Source organism: Musca autumnalis, unplaced genomic scaffold (genome assembly GCF_047663935.1).
Source record: "Musca autumnalis isolate F117 unplaced genomic scaffold, ASM4766393v1 scaffold_2, whole genome shotgun sequence".
Classification (NCBI taxonomy): Eukaryota; Metazoa; Arthropoda; class Insecta; order Diptera; family Muscidae; genus Musca; species Musca autumnalis.
This window is the reverse complement of record NW_027411755.1, coordinates 107,183,437-107,197,999: the sequence shown is the minus strand read 5'-3', so window position 1 is coordinate 107,197,999 and position 14,563 is coordinate 107,183,437. Positions and strand designations below refer to the sequence as shown.

General features: G+C 34.6%; 1 protein-coding gene across 2 annotated transcripts in view; it reads right to left on the bottom strand.

Annotated features, from left to right (window-relative positions):
- dpr19 (defective proboscis extension response 19) overlaps positions 1-14,563 on the bottom strand; it is a 319,322-nt gene that overhangs the window by 150,018 nt on the left and 154,741 nt on the right. For both annotated transcript variants that reach the window (XM_073968693.1, XM_073968694.1), the window contains one exon: positions 1,534-1,676. In XM_073968693.1, the coding sequence (XP_073824794.1) occupies positions 1,534-1,676 (143 nt within the window). The remainder of the gene's footprint in view (positions 1-1,533; positions 1,677-14,563) is intronic.

Here is a 14,563-nt window from a genome sequence, read left to right as displayed (position 1 = left end):
ACTTAAATAATTTGTACTTGTTCAAATTTATCAATGTAGCATTGATTTCTATAAATGTTTATTGTCATTGAAAATGTGTATTGAGAATATTGTATTGAAAAATTTTCAAAGTCTGTTGTCAACCCTTTATAATAAACGTTTTTATACTTTTATAAAAATGAATCCTCGGAGTACTTTTAATTTTTTAACAATTGCACTATTTATAAACCTTAGGATTTGAGATGTTCATATGTTGAGTTGGAACACTTATCAGTAAATTTTTCAATAATGAAATCCATTTTATCTTATATTGTAAATGAAGTCGTGATGTAGAAAAACGGTATGACACGTTTCCATAATTTTTAATATTTTATTTAAACTTATTTGTAGTCTTTTTAAGTGGCAATTTGCTGCATCGCCATAAAGGAGAGGCGTAAAATAGCATAGCTTTAAAAGCGACTTTAAATATTTTTAATTTGTAACCAGGCTTAAGGTTGATTTCCTACTTATGAAGGGATTATAGAACTTTTGTGGCAATATGTGTTCATTAAATAACATATTCTTATCCAGTATTGTCTGTGATCCAAATACGACAAACCTTTTTATCTGTCAAAAAGAAAAAAAAAAAACAAAACAAGCAAAAAAACACTGACAATTCGAAACGGCTGGTATTACCAACATCACTCGGTTAATCTGAATAAAACCAACCAATTTTGCCAACACATACCGTTTGGAGAGGAACTATGGGCTACTGTTTTCAATAACTAACGTGTTTCACTAATGCCGTTTATTAAATCATATCAAAATTGTATCATGGTTTAATGGTTCACCAGGATAGAACCAACCTATGAATTTACACAAATCATTTGTCGGATGTGGTAAACTTTTACAAAAAACTCCTTATAAATAAAAATAAAGGGCCGTAAATGTCCATTGCCAATACACATATTGGGCAGAAAATGTGTATTAGGGTGTTGGAATGTCAAAAAATCTATGCTTACAGCTTAAAAAAATCTTATGAAAGAAGATAAAAAACTTATAAAGTTAAAACGTTCGGCTGTGGGATTTTTTTATTTTCGGTGCTGTGGATGTCCACAGCCAACGAAACTGCATGAAACCCATCGATATGCATTCATTTTCTTGAGAAAAATATAAATCTTTGAAGTGGAAAAGCAGAAATTTAACTTATTTTTACCACATTTTCTCTGTTTCGGACTTATAAACCTATCAAATGTAACGTCTTTGTAATTTCCATCGTGGCACTCTTGTCGCGATTTTCAAGTCACTGTATACAACGCAATACATGGTCGTAAGTAGTTTTACCTAGCCCAGAAAATTATGTAGTAGGGTTTTAATTAATGCATGTCCTGGATATTTTCTTCTATATAAATTTTCTGATGTTTATGGTATTTTCTTTGTAGAATAAAAATAAATACTTTTTTGTTTCTTTGCACAAATGTGAGAAAATTGTTTCTGTAAAAAAAAAACTTTACGTAATATAAAGAACATGGGAACCAAAATACATATTATTAGAAATTGTTTCGTGATACTTACAGTAGCTGCCGAATTCAATTTAACAACACACGGCAGAATAGCCAATCCACCTTTTTGAACTACCACTCGTGAGTTGTTTTTTGTTATGAATTGTGATCTTCCATTTGTAAAAAGGTTTTGGGGCGATGAATTCTTTCCCATATCTGAAATAGAGGCAGATTATCAAAACAAAATATAATAAAAGGTGTAGCCAAAAGGATTCAAAAGCAGCTATAGTATAAGATTATAAAATGTTGTAAATTTTAAAAGAATTTAATTTTTCGGTGTTTTCGATGTATTCAAAATGTAGTATGTTGTATCTAGTTACACTTATTATATGGATAATGCTTGAAAAAAGTTACTTTTATAGAGCAAGAAGGGACAAAACAACAATATTGACTAATCATTTAAATGGGTGTGTTAAATAACCCTGCGTTTACACATGACAGGACAGTTAAGTACATGTATTGATTGTCAAAAATTCAAAACTTGCGTTTGTGACGTAGGCGTCCCGACAACTGCGCAAACAGTCGTAAAGTTATGAATGAAAATAATCGATTTCTTTTTGTTATCCGTTTATATAGTTCGTTATTATTCATGTTCTTTTGTAGTCAACACATTTCAATTATTATCTCACTTGTTTTTTCAATTATTATCTCACTTATTTGAGAATCCGAAAGACTAAGTTAAGTCCCTACAGTAGACTAATCCTAATCCCTTGGCTAAAACCTTTAAAATAACAAACATCCGGAGGTACCGTCCTATCAAAACGTGGACTATGAAAATTTAAAATGAAAAATTTTTCCTTTATATATTTTTTTCACTTGACAGTTTTTTTCCTTTATAAAAGTTTTATTTCACATTTTCCTAGAAACAGAATTGAGCCCCTGTACTGACAAATTTCTGGTTAAAATTTGTGGTCGCAAAGAAGACTACATGCCAAATTTTAGCCATTTCGGGGTGATAAAGAGGTCAACTTCAAAATACCGAAAATCGGAAGCACCGTTCTATGGGGGATATATCAAATACCAAGGGGAACATCCGGAGATACCGTCCTATCAAAACGTGGACCGATACCGACAAATTTCTAAGGGAAAGTTTTGTAGTTTCAAAGAAGACTAACAGCCTGTTTCTGTATGCCGTAACGAAAATGTGTGCGAATGAAACACCCTTGTTGCCCATAAGAAGACTAAATACCAAATTTCAGTTATTTTGGTAGAATAATATAGCAACAACCTTTAAAATACCTAAAATCGGGAGGTGCCGTTCTATGGGTGCTATATCAAAACGTGGACCTATATAAACAATTTTTGGTGGAAATGTTTTTTAGCCTCTGTAGCCCGATTCTCTAACTCATATTTTGAGTTACCGACAAAATCGGTAACTTTAAAACGTAAAATTAAGCATGAAAAGTTTAAATAAAAGTTAACAACACTGTTGTTATCGGTAGTATTTTACGATTACGTTTTATTGCTCGCCAACTTACCGAATAATATCGTTAATTATCGAAATTATAATTATTTTAATTTTACCGGTAACTGAAAAAATCAGTTAGAGAATCGAACTACGGGAAACACAAAATACAAAATTACAATCAATTCGGTTGTGCAATGGGACTAATACCATCTACATACTTTAAACTGAGTAAACGGAGTACTTTATATGGTGGCCAGGGACGTACGCAGGGTGGGCAGGAGGCCCGTGTCCGGAATTGTTTGGTCGACTAAAATTTGTTGAGCTACAGTAACAAATCATTACCTTTTTCCTCACTTTCTGACATTTTTTAATTTATTGAAAAATTTAAATGGCAATTCAGTAAAATCTGAATTACTTTTTTATGTCATTATATTCCATTTCCAAATAATAAAGGGACATGGAATTACGTAAGAAATATACTCCATATTTAATATGCTATACTCGATCTGTATAGGGGTCTAGAGTCTTTATACTTATCTTTCATACAAAAAATTTTCTATTTCAGTATTGTGTGAGTGGAAGTGCATAAAATGAAATGTCTGTCGTGGAGTATATATCGAAAATCAATTAGAAATTTGTTTCACTGCCTTCATCAAAATTTTAATGGGCAAGAGAAATCTGTTTCAGACAATTTGGTGTCATTCAGCCCTATCCGCCCGTCTGCTTATCTGACTGGAGTGCATGATAACTCTCGAACGAATCAACCGATTTGGTCAAAATATTGGATTTCTTAATATTATGTCCAAATTTATTTTAAGTCCATAATCTATTTTTCAAAGTCAAGTCCATGCTTCCTGACATAATGGTAAATAAGAAATATGCGGTGACAAGCTAAAATGGTTGGTGGGAGTTATAACTATCAAATGGGAAGACTCTCAAAATAAGATCCACTTACAAAATGGATATATCGGTCCATTCATTCAGGTACCTTCTCCGCAAATGTGCAACCCTTTTGCCCTGTTATCCAAATCAAATTATTTACAAACCGTAAATACTTATTCTGAACGTTCACAATCATGAAGATAAATTCCCCAAAAGTTTCAATATTTTTGTCTGCAAGTTCTGTTCAAAGAAGTTCAGTTCCAAATTCTGAAAACTCCCTAAATGCATAATTTTTGAGAAAAAGTTTTTGGTATTCGATCCGGTATTCGATCTATCATGGATAAAAGTACCAATTCATACACAGCTGAGAGCATATATTTTTGTCGGCAAAGCCGACTGATACCTCTTTACTTGTTTTCCAGAAAATAAAAGTCATGAATTTTCATGAGTTTGCTTCCAACCGTAGACAAGTTAAAACAAATTAAAAATACTTTTGGGCTCAAGTGATTAATCCGTATGGGCAGAGTCTTTGTGGAAATATTTGTTTATTGATATATGTATATCGAAACTATCTATCTTTTGAAGCAATAAATTTATTTTTAACAAGTTAAAAGCGTTAAGGCGGTCCTTTTTATACCCTACACCATGAAATATTCTGAAAAAACTTTTCTTCGAGTTGAGCTGTTATGAAAAATTAGGAGTCCACCGACATACATTCAACCATTACGCTACGTTTCACGGATGGTTATTAGAATGTTATTTTAGTTGGCGAACGAAGGCTAAGCTTGAAAACAGGAATTTATACGTAAATCATTCGATATTTGTATATACGGATTAAAGTCAGTTATTTAATTCCAAACTTCTTTCAATGCTTTATTACAAATACTGTGGCAGCTTTGTCCTTCTGCATAATAAAATTTTATCATCAACATTTGTCATCGGAAGCTTTGGCAAGTTGATGGTGACTTAGACCGCTGAGATGCATGGATCGACTCAGACTTTTGCCCAGTAGTGCGATTCTCTAACTCATTTTTTGAGATATCGACAAAAATCTGTAAAATTAAAATGCATATAATATCGATAATTATTATTCGGTAAGTTAGCGACCAATACAAAGTAGTGGTAAAGTTCTACCGATAGAAACAGTGTTGTCAATGAATCTTTTATTCTTTTTTTTTTTGCATTTAAATGTTACCGATTTTTGTCGGTAACTCAAAAAATGTGTTAGAGAATAGCACTACTGATCAAGAATTCATATACTTTATAGGGTTGTTAATATTTATTTCAATGCGTTACAAGCGAAAGAATAAACTTAATTTCCCCTTCATACTATGGTGGAGGGTATAACCTGGGAACTCATACAGGAAAGAAATATGTTAAAGATGCAGAAACTAGCAAATCGTAACCTACGACAAAAGAAAATACTTCGAGGACATGGCAAAAGATGCAGAAGTAGCTGCAGCAACATATAACGTCAGAGAACTGCACAATCTTATAAACCGCATCTCAAACAAAAATCCAAAGCGGAATACAGTCATTAAACATATAAACGGCGAAATGCTTACAAGCACCGAAGAAAATCCCGTAATGTCGGCGGAAATTCTTTACCCATACATTCATCACGCCTGGTGTAATGAAGATATACCCAATTCGTGGACGAAAGGCGCCGTAATTAATTTACCGAAAAAGAATGACCCAACCAACTGAAGAGAGATAACTCTCCTCAACACTATCTACAAAACGATGGCAATTTTTATAAATAAAAGGCTGGAATGTGTAGAGGAAACTATAAGGGAATAACAGGCAGGATTTCGTCCAAATCGTAGCTGCATCGATTAGATTAATACCCTAGCTATCACAATTGACCAGTCAATAAAATGGAGAGCTCCATTATATCTAGTATTTTTTGGCTTCAAAAAGGCATTTGATTCCATCAAACGAAATGCCATATGGGAGTGCCTGGGCATAAAAGGTGTACCTCTAAAAATAATAATTATAATCCAAAAAATGTACGATGGATCCACGCTCCACATCAGACACAACGGGATGCAAAGCGAAACATTTACAACAAACGCTGGATTCAAACAAGGGTGTCCTCTGTCACCCCTCCTGTTTGCTGTACTTTTGGACAAAGAAAAAAGGAATAGTATGGAAACTGCATGTAACCTTTTGTTATTTTACAACATCAACCTGTAGTGAGATTCTCAAACTATTTTTTTGTTATCGACAAAAATCGTTTCTGTAATTAACGAAATTTGCCGGTAAGTTAACAGCCAATACAAAGTTGTCGCTAAGTCCTTCCGATAGCAACAGTATGTTCAAATTTTATTGATACTTTTCATTCTGCGATGAGTTACAGAATTCCAAGGATTTGATATTAAGTTGACCAGCGAAAAAGTGGACCAGCGCATAAAACTAAAAACTCATACTAAAGAGGCAAACAAAACAAAATTTTGTTTGGCCCGTTTATACATATTATAAAAAACTATGAAAACATGTAGGCAAAAACTATATTATACTCAAAAACTATATTATACTCAAAAACTATATTATATTATACTCGAAGGATATGTACTATCATTAGAGCTCCATCATAATCAATTTCTATGACTATTTAGCCATGTCAGTATGCCTGTTGAATTCAGTACAGAATTTTAAGTTATGTATATATTTTAAATTCTTCACAGAATTCTTATCAAGCCGAATTGTATATGCCAACGATTTTATAGCCCTGTTCAGACGACAATATTCAAAGCTTAAAGATTTTCTCAGGGGGAAGGGTGCCAGTCGAACTTAACTTCGCTTTTAATGAGTTTTCATTTCAATGGGACAAGTTCAGTACTTATATGCAAGTTTTGTAGTTTTGTATTATATTGAACGAATGTTCTATCAAGGAATATCTTATGAAAAAGCCAACATATAGAAAAAATTGGAAACTTGTACATATTTTGAGTGGTATTAAAAATTGCCCTCGGAGACGGCTGCGGAGTCTGGAGTCGTGAAAAAGTCGACTCCAGAGTCGGAGTCGAACTGAAAATGCCTCGACTCCGAAACCCTGGGCACAACAAAAAAAACTTGACTTAGGAAAACTTCAAAAACAAACACTAAAATCGGATGTATATACAAGAATAAATACGGAGCTGAATAATGTCGACAGCGAAGATATAGAAAATATATGGAATAATGTAAAGAATACTATAAACTCAATAGCCAGAAATACCTTAGGACATTTTATAAAACCCAAGACCAAAAATTGGATGACTCAAGAAATCCTGCAGCTAATGGATGAAAGAAGAACATTTAGAAATAAAGACTACGAAAAGTATTTGGAATTAAATAGAGAAATTCCAAGGGAGATACGTAACGCAAAAAATAATCGCCTAAATACTCAATGTCAAGAAACTGAAAGACTTATGAGCCTACATGACGATTTCAACCTGCAGCAATACAAATCCATCTGTCCTTTTCAATAACAACATGAACATGTCCTTGAAATAGCAGAAAAGAAAGATATCTAAAAAGAATATATCCAAAAACTATTTAGGGATAAAAACAGATCATTCTGCGTCAACAATGCATTAGATTAAATGACAGGAAACTGCACCAAAAAATGAAGTAGAATCCACAATAAAATCCCTTCGAGATGGAAAAGCTGCAGGCCCTGATGAAATTCCAGTTGAATTATTAAAAATGATAAATAATAGCAACATTGAGCTACTGGCAAAACTGTTTAATTACATCTACGATACTGGTATATGTTCACAGAATTGGGTAAAATCCACCTTCATAACAATACCGAAAAAACCCATGCCAAAAAAAGCAATGACTATCGTACCATCAGTTTTATGAGCCATGTCCTTCAAATTTTTCTCAAAATTATCCAGAAGAGAATATATGAAAAATGTGAAAAGGAAATGGGAGAAAGAAGGAAAGGAACCCAAGAGGCTTTAATATGGATGGATGCATTTTATCTCCACTACTCTTCAACATATACGCACAAAAATTTTTTCACGAAGCAATAGATGGCATCCAAGATGGTATATTGATAAACAACAATTACCTAAATAATATCAGATATGCTGATGACACTACATTAATTTCCGACAGCATATCAGGCCTACAAAATCTTGTTGATAGACTAACATCATGTAGTGAGTTGTTTGGGCTAAAAATAAACACCCTCAAAACCAAATTTATGATAATAAGTATAATAATATAATAATAAGAACAACACTCACAACGAGTTGATTTTAAAAATACAAAATTTCCATATTGAGACGGTACAAAGTTTCAAATATCTGGGAGTTTAGCTGAATGGTCAATGGGACTACTGATAAGAAATTAAATGTCGCATATAAATGCCAAGAGATGCATTTCATAAATACAAAAAAAGTCCTAACTAGCCATGATATACTTGTTGCAACAAAATCTCGATTCATAAAAGCCTATATATGGCCTGTCTTGTCATATTCTTTTGAAGTGTGGACGTTAAAAGCGGCAGATATCAAACGACTCGAAGCATTTGAAATGTGGGTATACCGTCGGGCACTAAAAATACCATGGGTCCTGCATGTACCAAATATTGAAGTATTGCGAAGAATGAATAACACAAGAGAATTATTAAACAACATAAAGAAACGGAAAACGGCATATCTATGGCACATTATGCGAAAACATAAATACATCGTTCTCCAGGAAATACTGCAAACAAACATAGAAGGAAGACGTACCAGAGGAAGAAAAGAGATGTTATGGATTCAAAATATCCAGCAGTGGACAGAATTCCAGAACGCAGAAAATTTAATATGCATAGCGAGAAATAGACATATATTTTCCTATTTTGTTAATAACTTATAAAAACATAAGTATGTAATTTTTTGACAATTTTGACAATAAAGAAGAAGGACCAGCAAAATCGATACCTGTTATATCAAATGGTCTTGAAATAGACGTTCTTTTCGGAGGTAGGGACGCCACGATATGAGTGCAAGTGTGTTCTTTGCTGAAAGTCACAGTCGACAATATCATATTGTCGCCCTAATCAACGAAGTCGAACGAAGAATACAATACTCCAAGCGAAGCGTACGAAGCATTAGTTGGTTTACTCCGTGTTCTATATGAATTTGTTCCTCCAAAAGTTTTTCGAGCCTGCTACGATATGGTAAGAGAATTGGATGCCGTTCTGAAGTGGAAAGAGTAGGAGATTGAGCCATAATCTCACTACTCTTGTTTGATCCAGAAATGGATTTAAACACAAGGGAGAACTTTTCGAATGTAACGGAATTTTGTGAAGTAAAGCAGCAAAACGAAATCTTACTATTCCAATCAGAATTGGTAAGTGTGGACCTTTTATAATGATATTTTCCTCTATTAGCAGGATGCGTATTATATGGAAATCTGAGCAAGCATGTGATGACACGTAGTGCCCTATCTAGTCCTCGATAGAAGTAACATGACTCCTGACTGACCGAAGTTCGACATCCCACTATAGGTAATTTGGCCTGTTTTTGAGGCAAAAATTAACTGCGGTGGATATATGAGATTTTTATACATTTTTATTGCTTTATATTCAAAAGTAAGATAAAACAATGAATTACAACGTAATATTCGGATATAGCGAACATCGGTTATAAGAAACTACGTTTATAGCGAAGTTTTATGTTTTATGTTTCCAAAGAATTTTTCTTAATGTTTGTACACACATTCAACTTCTTAAAACGACCACGTTTATAACAAACAAAAATTGTTACCCCGCGAGTAGAATTTTTTACAATTTGTTAGGATTTTCAGGCCAGATTTAAAGCACAAGCGGATAGCGACGAATTGAAGCACTGTTTCAAATATTTTAACATATGATATTTAAAAATAGGCTTTAATAAGAATATAACGAACAACTTTTCTTTTTCCTAATCTTTATTCTAATTTTACCTATTTTATTCGTTTCAACCCAATGAACGCGGTTAAAACAAAAAAAAAAAAACGTTTACAATGAACTAAAGTACTGACCCGCCAAAAGATTTTTATACACATTGATATGTTTACACTATTGATTCGCGAAAAGATCTTTATAAATATAATTTTTTAAAGGGCCAAATAAATCACGCAATCATGATCCCTAGTTACAACATATTACGGCTATAATTAACAAAAATGTTGACCACAACACGTCTCTACATATTTAGAACACATGGTGAATATTTCTTTAAAGAAAATGTCGTTTTAGTTCAAATCGAATGCTTTTTTGTGTTTAATATTTCCTTCACAAAACAAAAAATTAAAAATATATATTTTTCTGCAAGGAGGGCACCTCAAAAAAGTGATATAACTCAAAAAACGCAAAAAATCGCACCTTGGTAATTATGTAGTAGATTCAGAACCCTTTGCTGAAGATATTCCCGGTCTCAGAATTTTGGGACAAAGTTGGACAATTTTGTAAAAGTCTATAATATAAAACTATAATTTTGTAAAAAAAAAATATTTTTATGTTGTAACCTATATGACGATTTCGTCTGCTGTAACAAACATTTTTAAGAAAATTATTTCTTAAAACAGGAAACACCGCCACCATTCCACTGAATATCATATCTTTGTATTTGATTATTACCAAACTCTTACAAATTGTGTTTAAATTCTGCTCTGAGTTTTAATCTTTTTTAACATTTTTTATTTTGATTTCGAAATTTTCATTTTAACTTCGAATTATACCGCGAATTTTGAATATTTTTGAAAACAAATTGCACATCTATAGAATTTGACATGTTCTTTCTTCGAATCAAATTAGAAAACTCGCGTTATTAAAAGTGCAAAAAACGACTTTTTGTCTAAAATCCTGCCCAAATTACCTATAGTGCATCCGTATAAACGGACACGTGAATGTCACACTGTGAGCTGCCAAGGGATAACCAGTGAGGACCATGTCACCAATTTTGTGAAGATGCCAACTCCGAAGGAGAAACGTGGAACAACTTATTTTGCACAACTTCCTCCTGAAATGCACCTTCTGTCTCATCGTCCAATTGAGTTATACTTCCAATCGCAAGATAAGGAAGGTTAGTGTTTGAAGTTCGAAGTTCTACGTCTTGAACCGGTTTATTGAGAAAATCTCGAAATACAATTCTTCGGAGGGGAGTTTGCAATTAAACACATATTTCAAAAATCTCCATCTTAGAATAAGAATGGCCAAGGCAAATTTATATAAGGTAATTGCATGAATTTCAACAACTAACAAATTTACAAAAACAACATTGCTGTTATAGAAAATTTTATGTCAAAGAAAATATTGAATAATGGGGTCGTTCTAAAAAATTCTCAGGAAAAACATAAATGTAAATAAAAAGCATTCAGAACTGTCGTAGGTCTTTGTTATTACACGTGTACGATGAAAAGAAGTGTTTAATGGTAGCAAACGTTTCGAGTGCACCGCGTCAAGTACCACGCAAAGCAGACTGTTCCGAGAATCCTTTGGCAGAGGGCGACAAAGTCAGCTCGAACGTGAAGAGGGTGTGCCTGGGGATTCTGCGAAGAAATCCCGGACCCGGCAGAAGAGGAAGAGGGCTGCGGAGACTGGTAGAGAGCCGCATTTTACGCCAAGGTAGCCAAGAAATGCTACAGGGACGAACTCTGCTATGCAGTGATCGATACCAATAGAGGTTCCGGAAAGCTACCCAAAGACCATCTTCCAGCAATCGAGGAAATGGTCAACAATAAAATATTGGATCACATAATGAATGGAGGTGATCCAATTCAAATTATCAGCAGCGGGGCCAAAGAAGACGTGATGGTGTTCCAATTTGCCCAGCATGCAAACGTTGCCGCCCTCAAGGATATTATCAGCAGCATAATACCTCCATGGGAAAGCGGCAAACTAAAGTTAGTGAGGAAAGACCAAATTCCTCAACTAACAAAAACTTCGGTATTCGTCAGAGGATGGGCAGCAAGTTCGAGACGGAACGCATGCTCGAAGTCTTTGGTCGCCAAAACAAGGACTTGGACGTGAAGAGATGGGAGGTCTTCCACAGGGAGGAGCAGGAGGACGGAACTCTCCTTGTGGTCGGAATTGACCATCTCTCCATGGCTAGTATGACAAAGACTAATGGCAGGGCTTTCTATATCTCCAACGCTGTCCGCTTCAAAGCAGGAAAGGCGGTAATCGGCGAAAGCGAGGAAGCCAAACAAAATAGCGAAGAGGTTTTACCTCCTAGCAAAAGTGAAAAGGGAGTCGATGCCGTAATCACCGACTCTCAAGAAGCCCGTTTACTGGATGACCAATGATTGAGGTCATCCAGATAAACCTCCATCGGAGCGAGATGGCAACCATGGCCCTCATGGAGCAAATTAATACAGGTAAAATCCATATTGGCTTGATCCAGGAACCTTGGACTATTCAGAACAAGGTCTCTGGACTAAACCATATAAACTACCAACTTTTTTATGCAAATACGGGGTCTCGACCGAGAATCTGTACAATATGTCACAAAAACTTATGTTTTCTTTTCTCTCCAGAGTTGTCAACATCGGACGCAACTGTGCTGAAGCTGGGGAATGGCAATATATACCTTGCGTCAGTATATTTACCGTTCGACTCGCCGACACTACCACCTACGTCGGAGCTGCAGCGGTTGGTGAGGAAAGCAAAACAAACAGGTAACGAAGTACTAGTAGGTAGCGATGCTAACTCACACCACATTGCGTGGGGTAGTACTAATAGTAACAAAAGGGACCAAGCCCTTTTAGATTTCTTGAATACTATCGACCTAATAACCCTTAACATAGGTAATAAAGCCACCTTTGTTAACAAGATTACGGAAGAGGTATTAGATATAACAATATGTTCCGAAAATCTTATAAACGACGTTTAGAATTGGAGGGTCTCGGAAGAGCATTCCTTCTCGGATCTTCGGTATATAAGATTTAAACAAACACGGCCACCACCGAAAACTATACAGTATGCAAAGTTCATATTCGTACACCCCTAAAAAATGAACAAAATCGTTATTAATACCATATTTTATGTGCAAATATGAAATAATTGATAGGAATTACCATAACGAAGAAAGATTTAAGAATAAAAAAACAAATTTTTAATTTATTCCGTCATTTAGGTATAGATGGCGCCTGTGTGGTGGCAAAGTTCGTATTCGTACACCTATAAGCACTATATATTTGGAGTTTTTAAGGATTTTCAAAGCAAAATACCGCAAATTTTTGTTCTTTTCTTCTTTTGGAATGGCTCTGGTATTGAAATATGTAAAACTAACGGTAATTTTATTAAAAATTTTGTATGAATAAAAAGTCGGACGAATTTTTTAAATAATTAAGAAAAATGTGCTAGATATGATTAACTATTGCAATTTATTCCCGAATTTTTGACGAAAATAGCTAATAGCAGTCCTTCTGTAACAATATTCGAGGTCTAATATGAAAATAAATGTTGTCAGCGTTTTGAAATGCGAAGAAACGTAATCCGGGCCTAGGTAAAGTAAATACATTTTTGGATTTTACTTGGTAAAAATCGCAAGTTTGATTTAATATTTGACATAAAATTACCGTTATTTTTACATATTTCTATAGCAGAGGCATTCCAAAAGAAGAAAAGAACAAAAATTTGCGGTATTTCGCTTTGAAAATCCTTAAAAACTCCAAATATATAGTGCTTATAGGTGTACGAATACGAACTTTGCCACCCACATAGGCGCCATCTACACCTAAATGAAGAAATAAATTAAAAATTTGTTTTGTTATTCTTAAATCTTTCTTCGTTATGGTAATTCCTATCAATTATTTCATATTTGCACATAAAATATAGAATTAATAACGGTTTTATTAATTTTTTAGGGGTGTACGAATATGAACTTTGCATACTGTAAGTTTCCGAAATAAATCCAAAACCAATTGGATAAAATTTGGAAAACTAATAAAAGATAGGCTAGGGCACGATAGTTATGAATGCCTAAGCACGGAAGATATAGACAGAAATGTCAACATTATAACGGAGGTCTTAGTAAAGTCATTCGAAGAAAGTTGTCCCCTTCGAGAGAGGAAATCTGCCTACGAAAAACCCTGGATGACAGGAAAAATTCGTAACAAAGGCAAAGAGGTCCGAAGGCTTTACAACAGTGCTCGACGAAAGAATTTAGCTGTATTCTGGGACAACTATCACACAAAACTTAAAGAATACAACAAAATGACTATTACAGCAAAGCGCAATTCGTGGAAACTTTTCTGTGAACAGGTAGACAGCGTAAATGATGTATCCAAAATAAAAAAGTTTCTATCGAAAACCCATACACAAACCGAGATCATGGTGAATGATATGGGAAATAAGATGGAAACAATTGAGGACACGCTGGGGCTTTTGATGAATACGCATTTGCCGCCGAACACTGCGACACACGCAGGGGTGCCGGTAGTTAGGGAATGTGTTACAGAGGAAGAACCAACAATTGATGAAGCGATGGTAAAGGATGCCATCAAGAGCTTCAAACCCTTAAAAGCAGCGGAGCCGGATGAGATATTTCCGGCCTTACTCCAGAAAGAGATGGACTACATTGCGCCCAAACTATCTGGAATTTTTAACGCATGCTTAAAACTGGCGTATACTCCTAAAGCCTGGCAGGAGGCGAAGGTAGTATTTATCCCCAAACCTGGGAAGGCTAGTTACGCAATGCCTAAGTCTTATCGTCCGATAAGCCTAACATCCTTCTTGCTTAAAACCATGGAACGAATAGTCGACACCATGATTAAGAGCAAGATT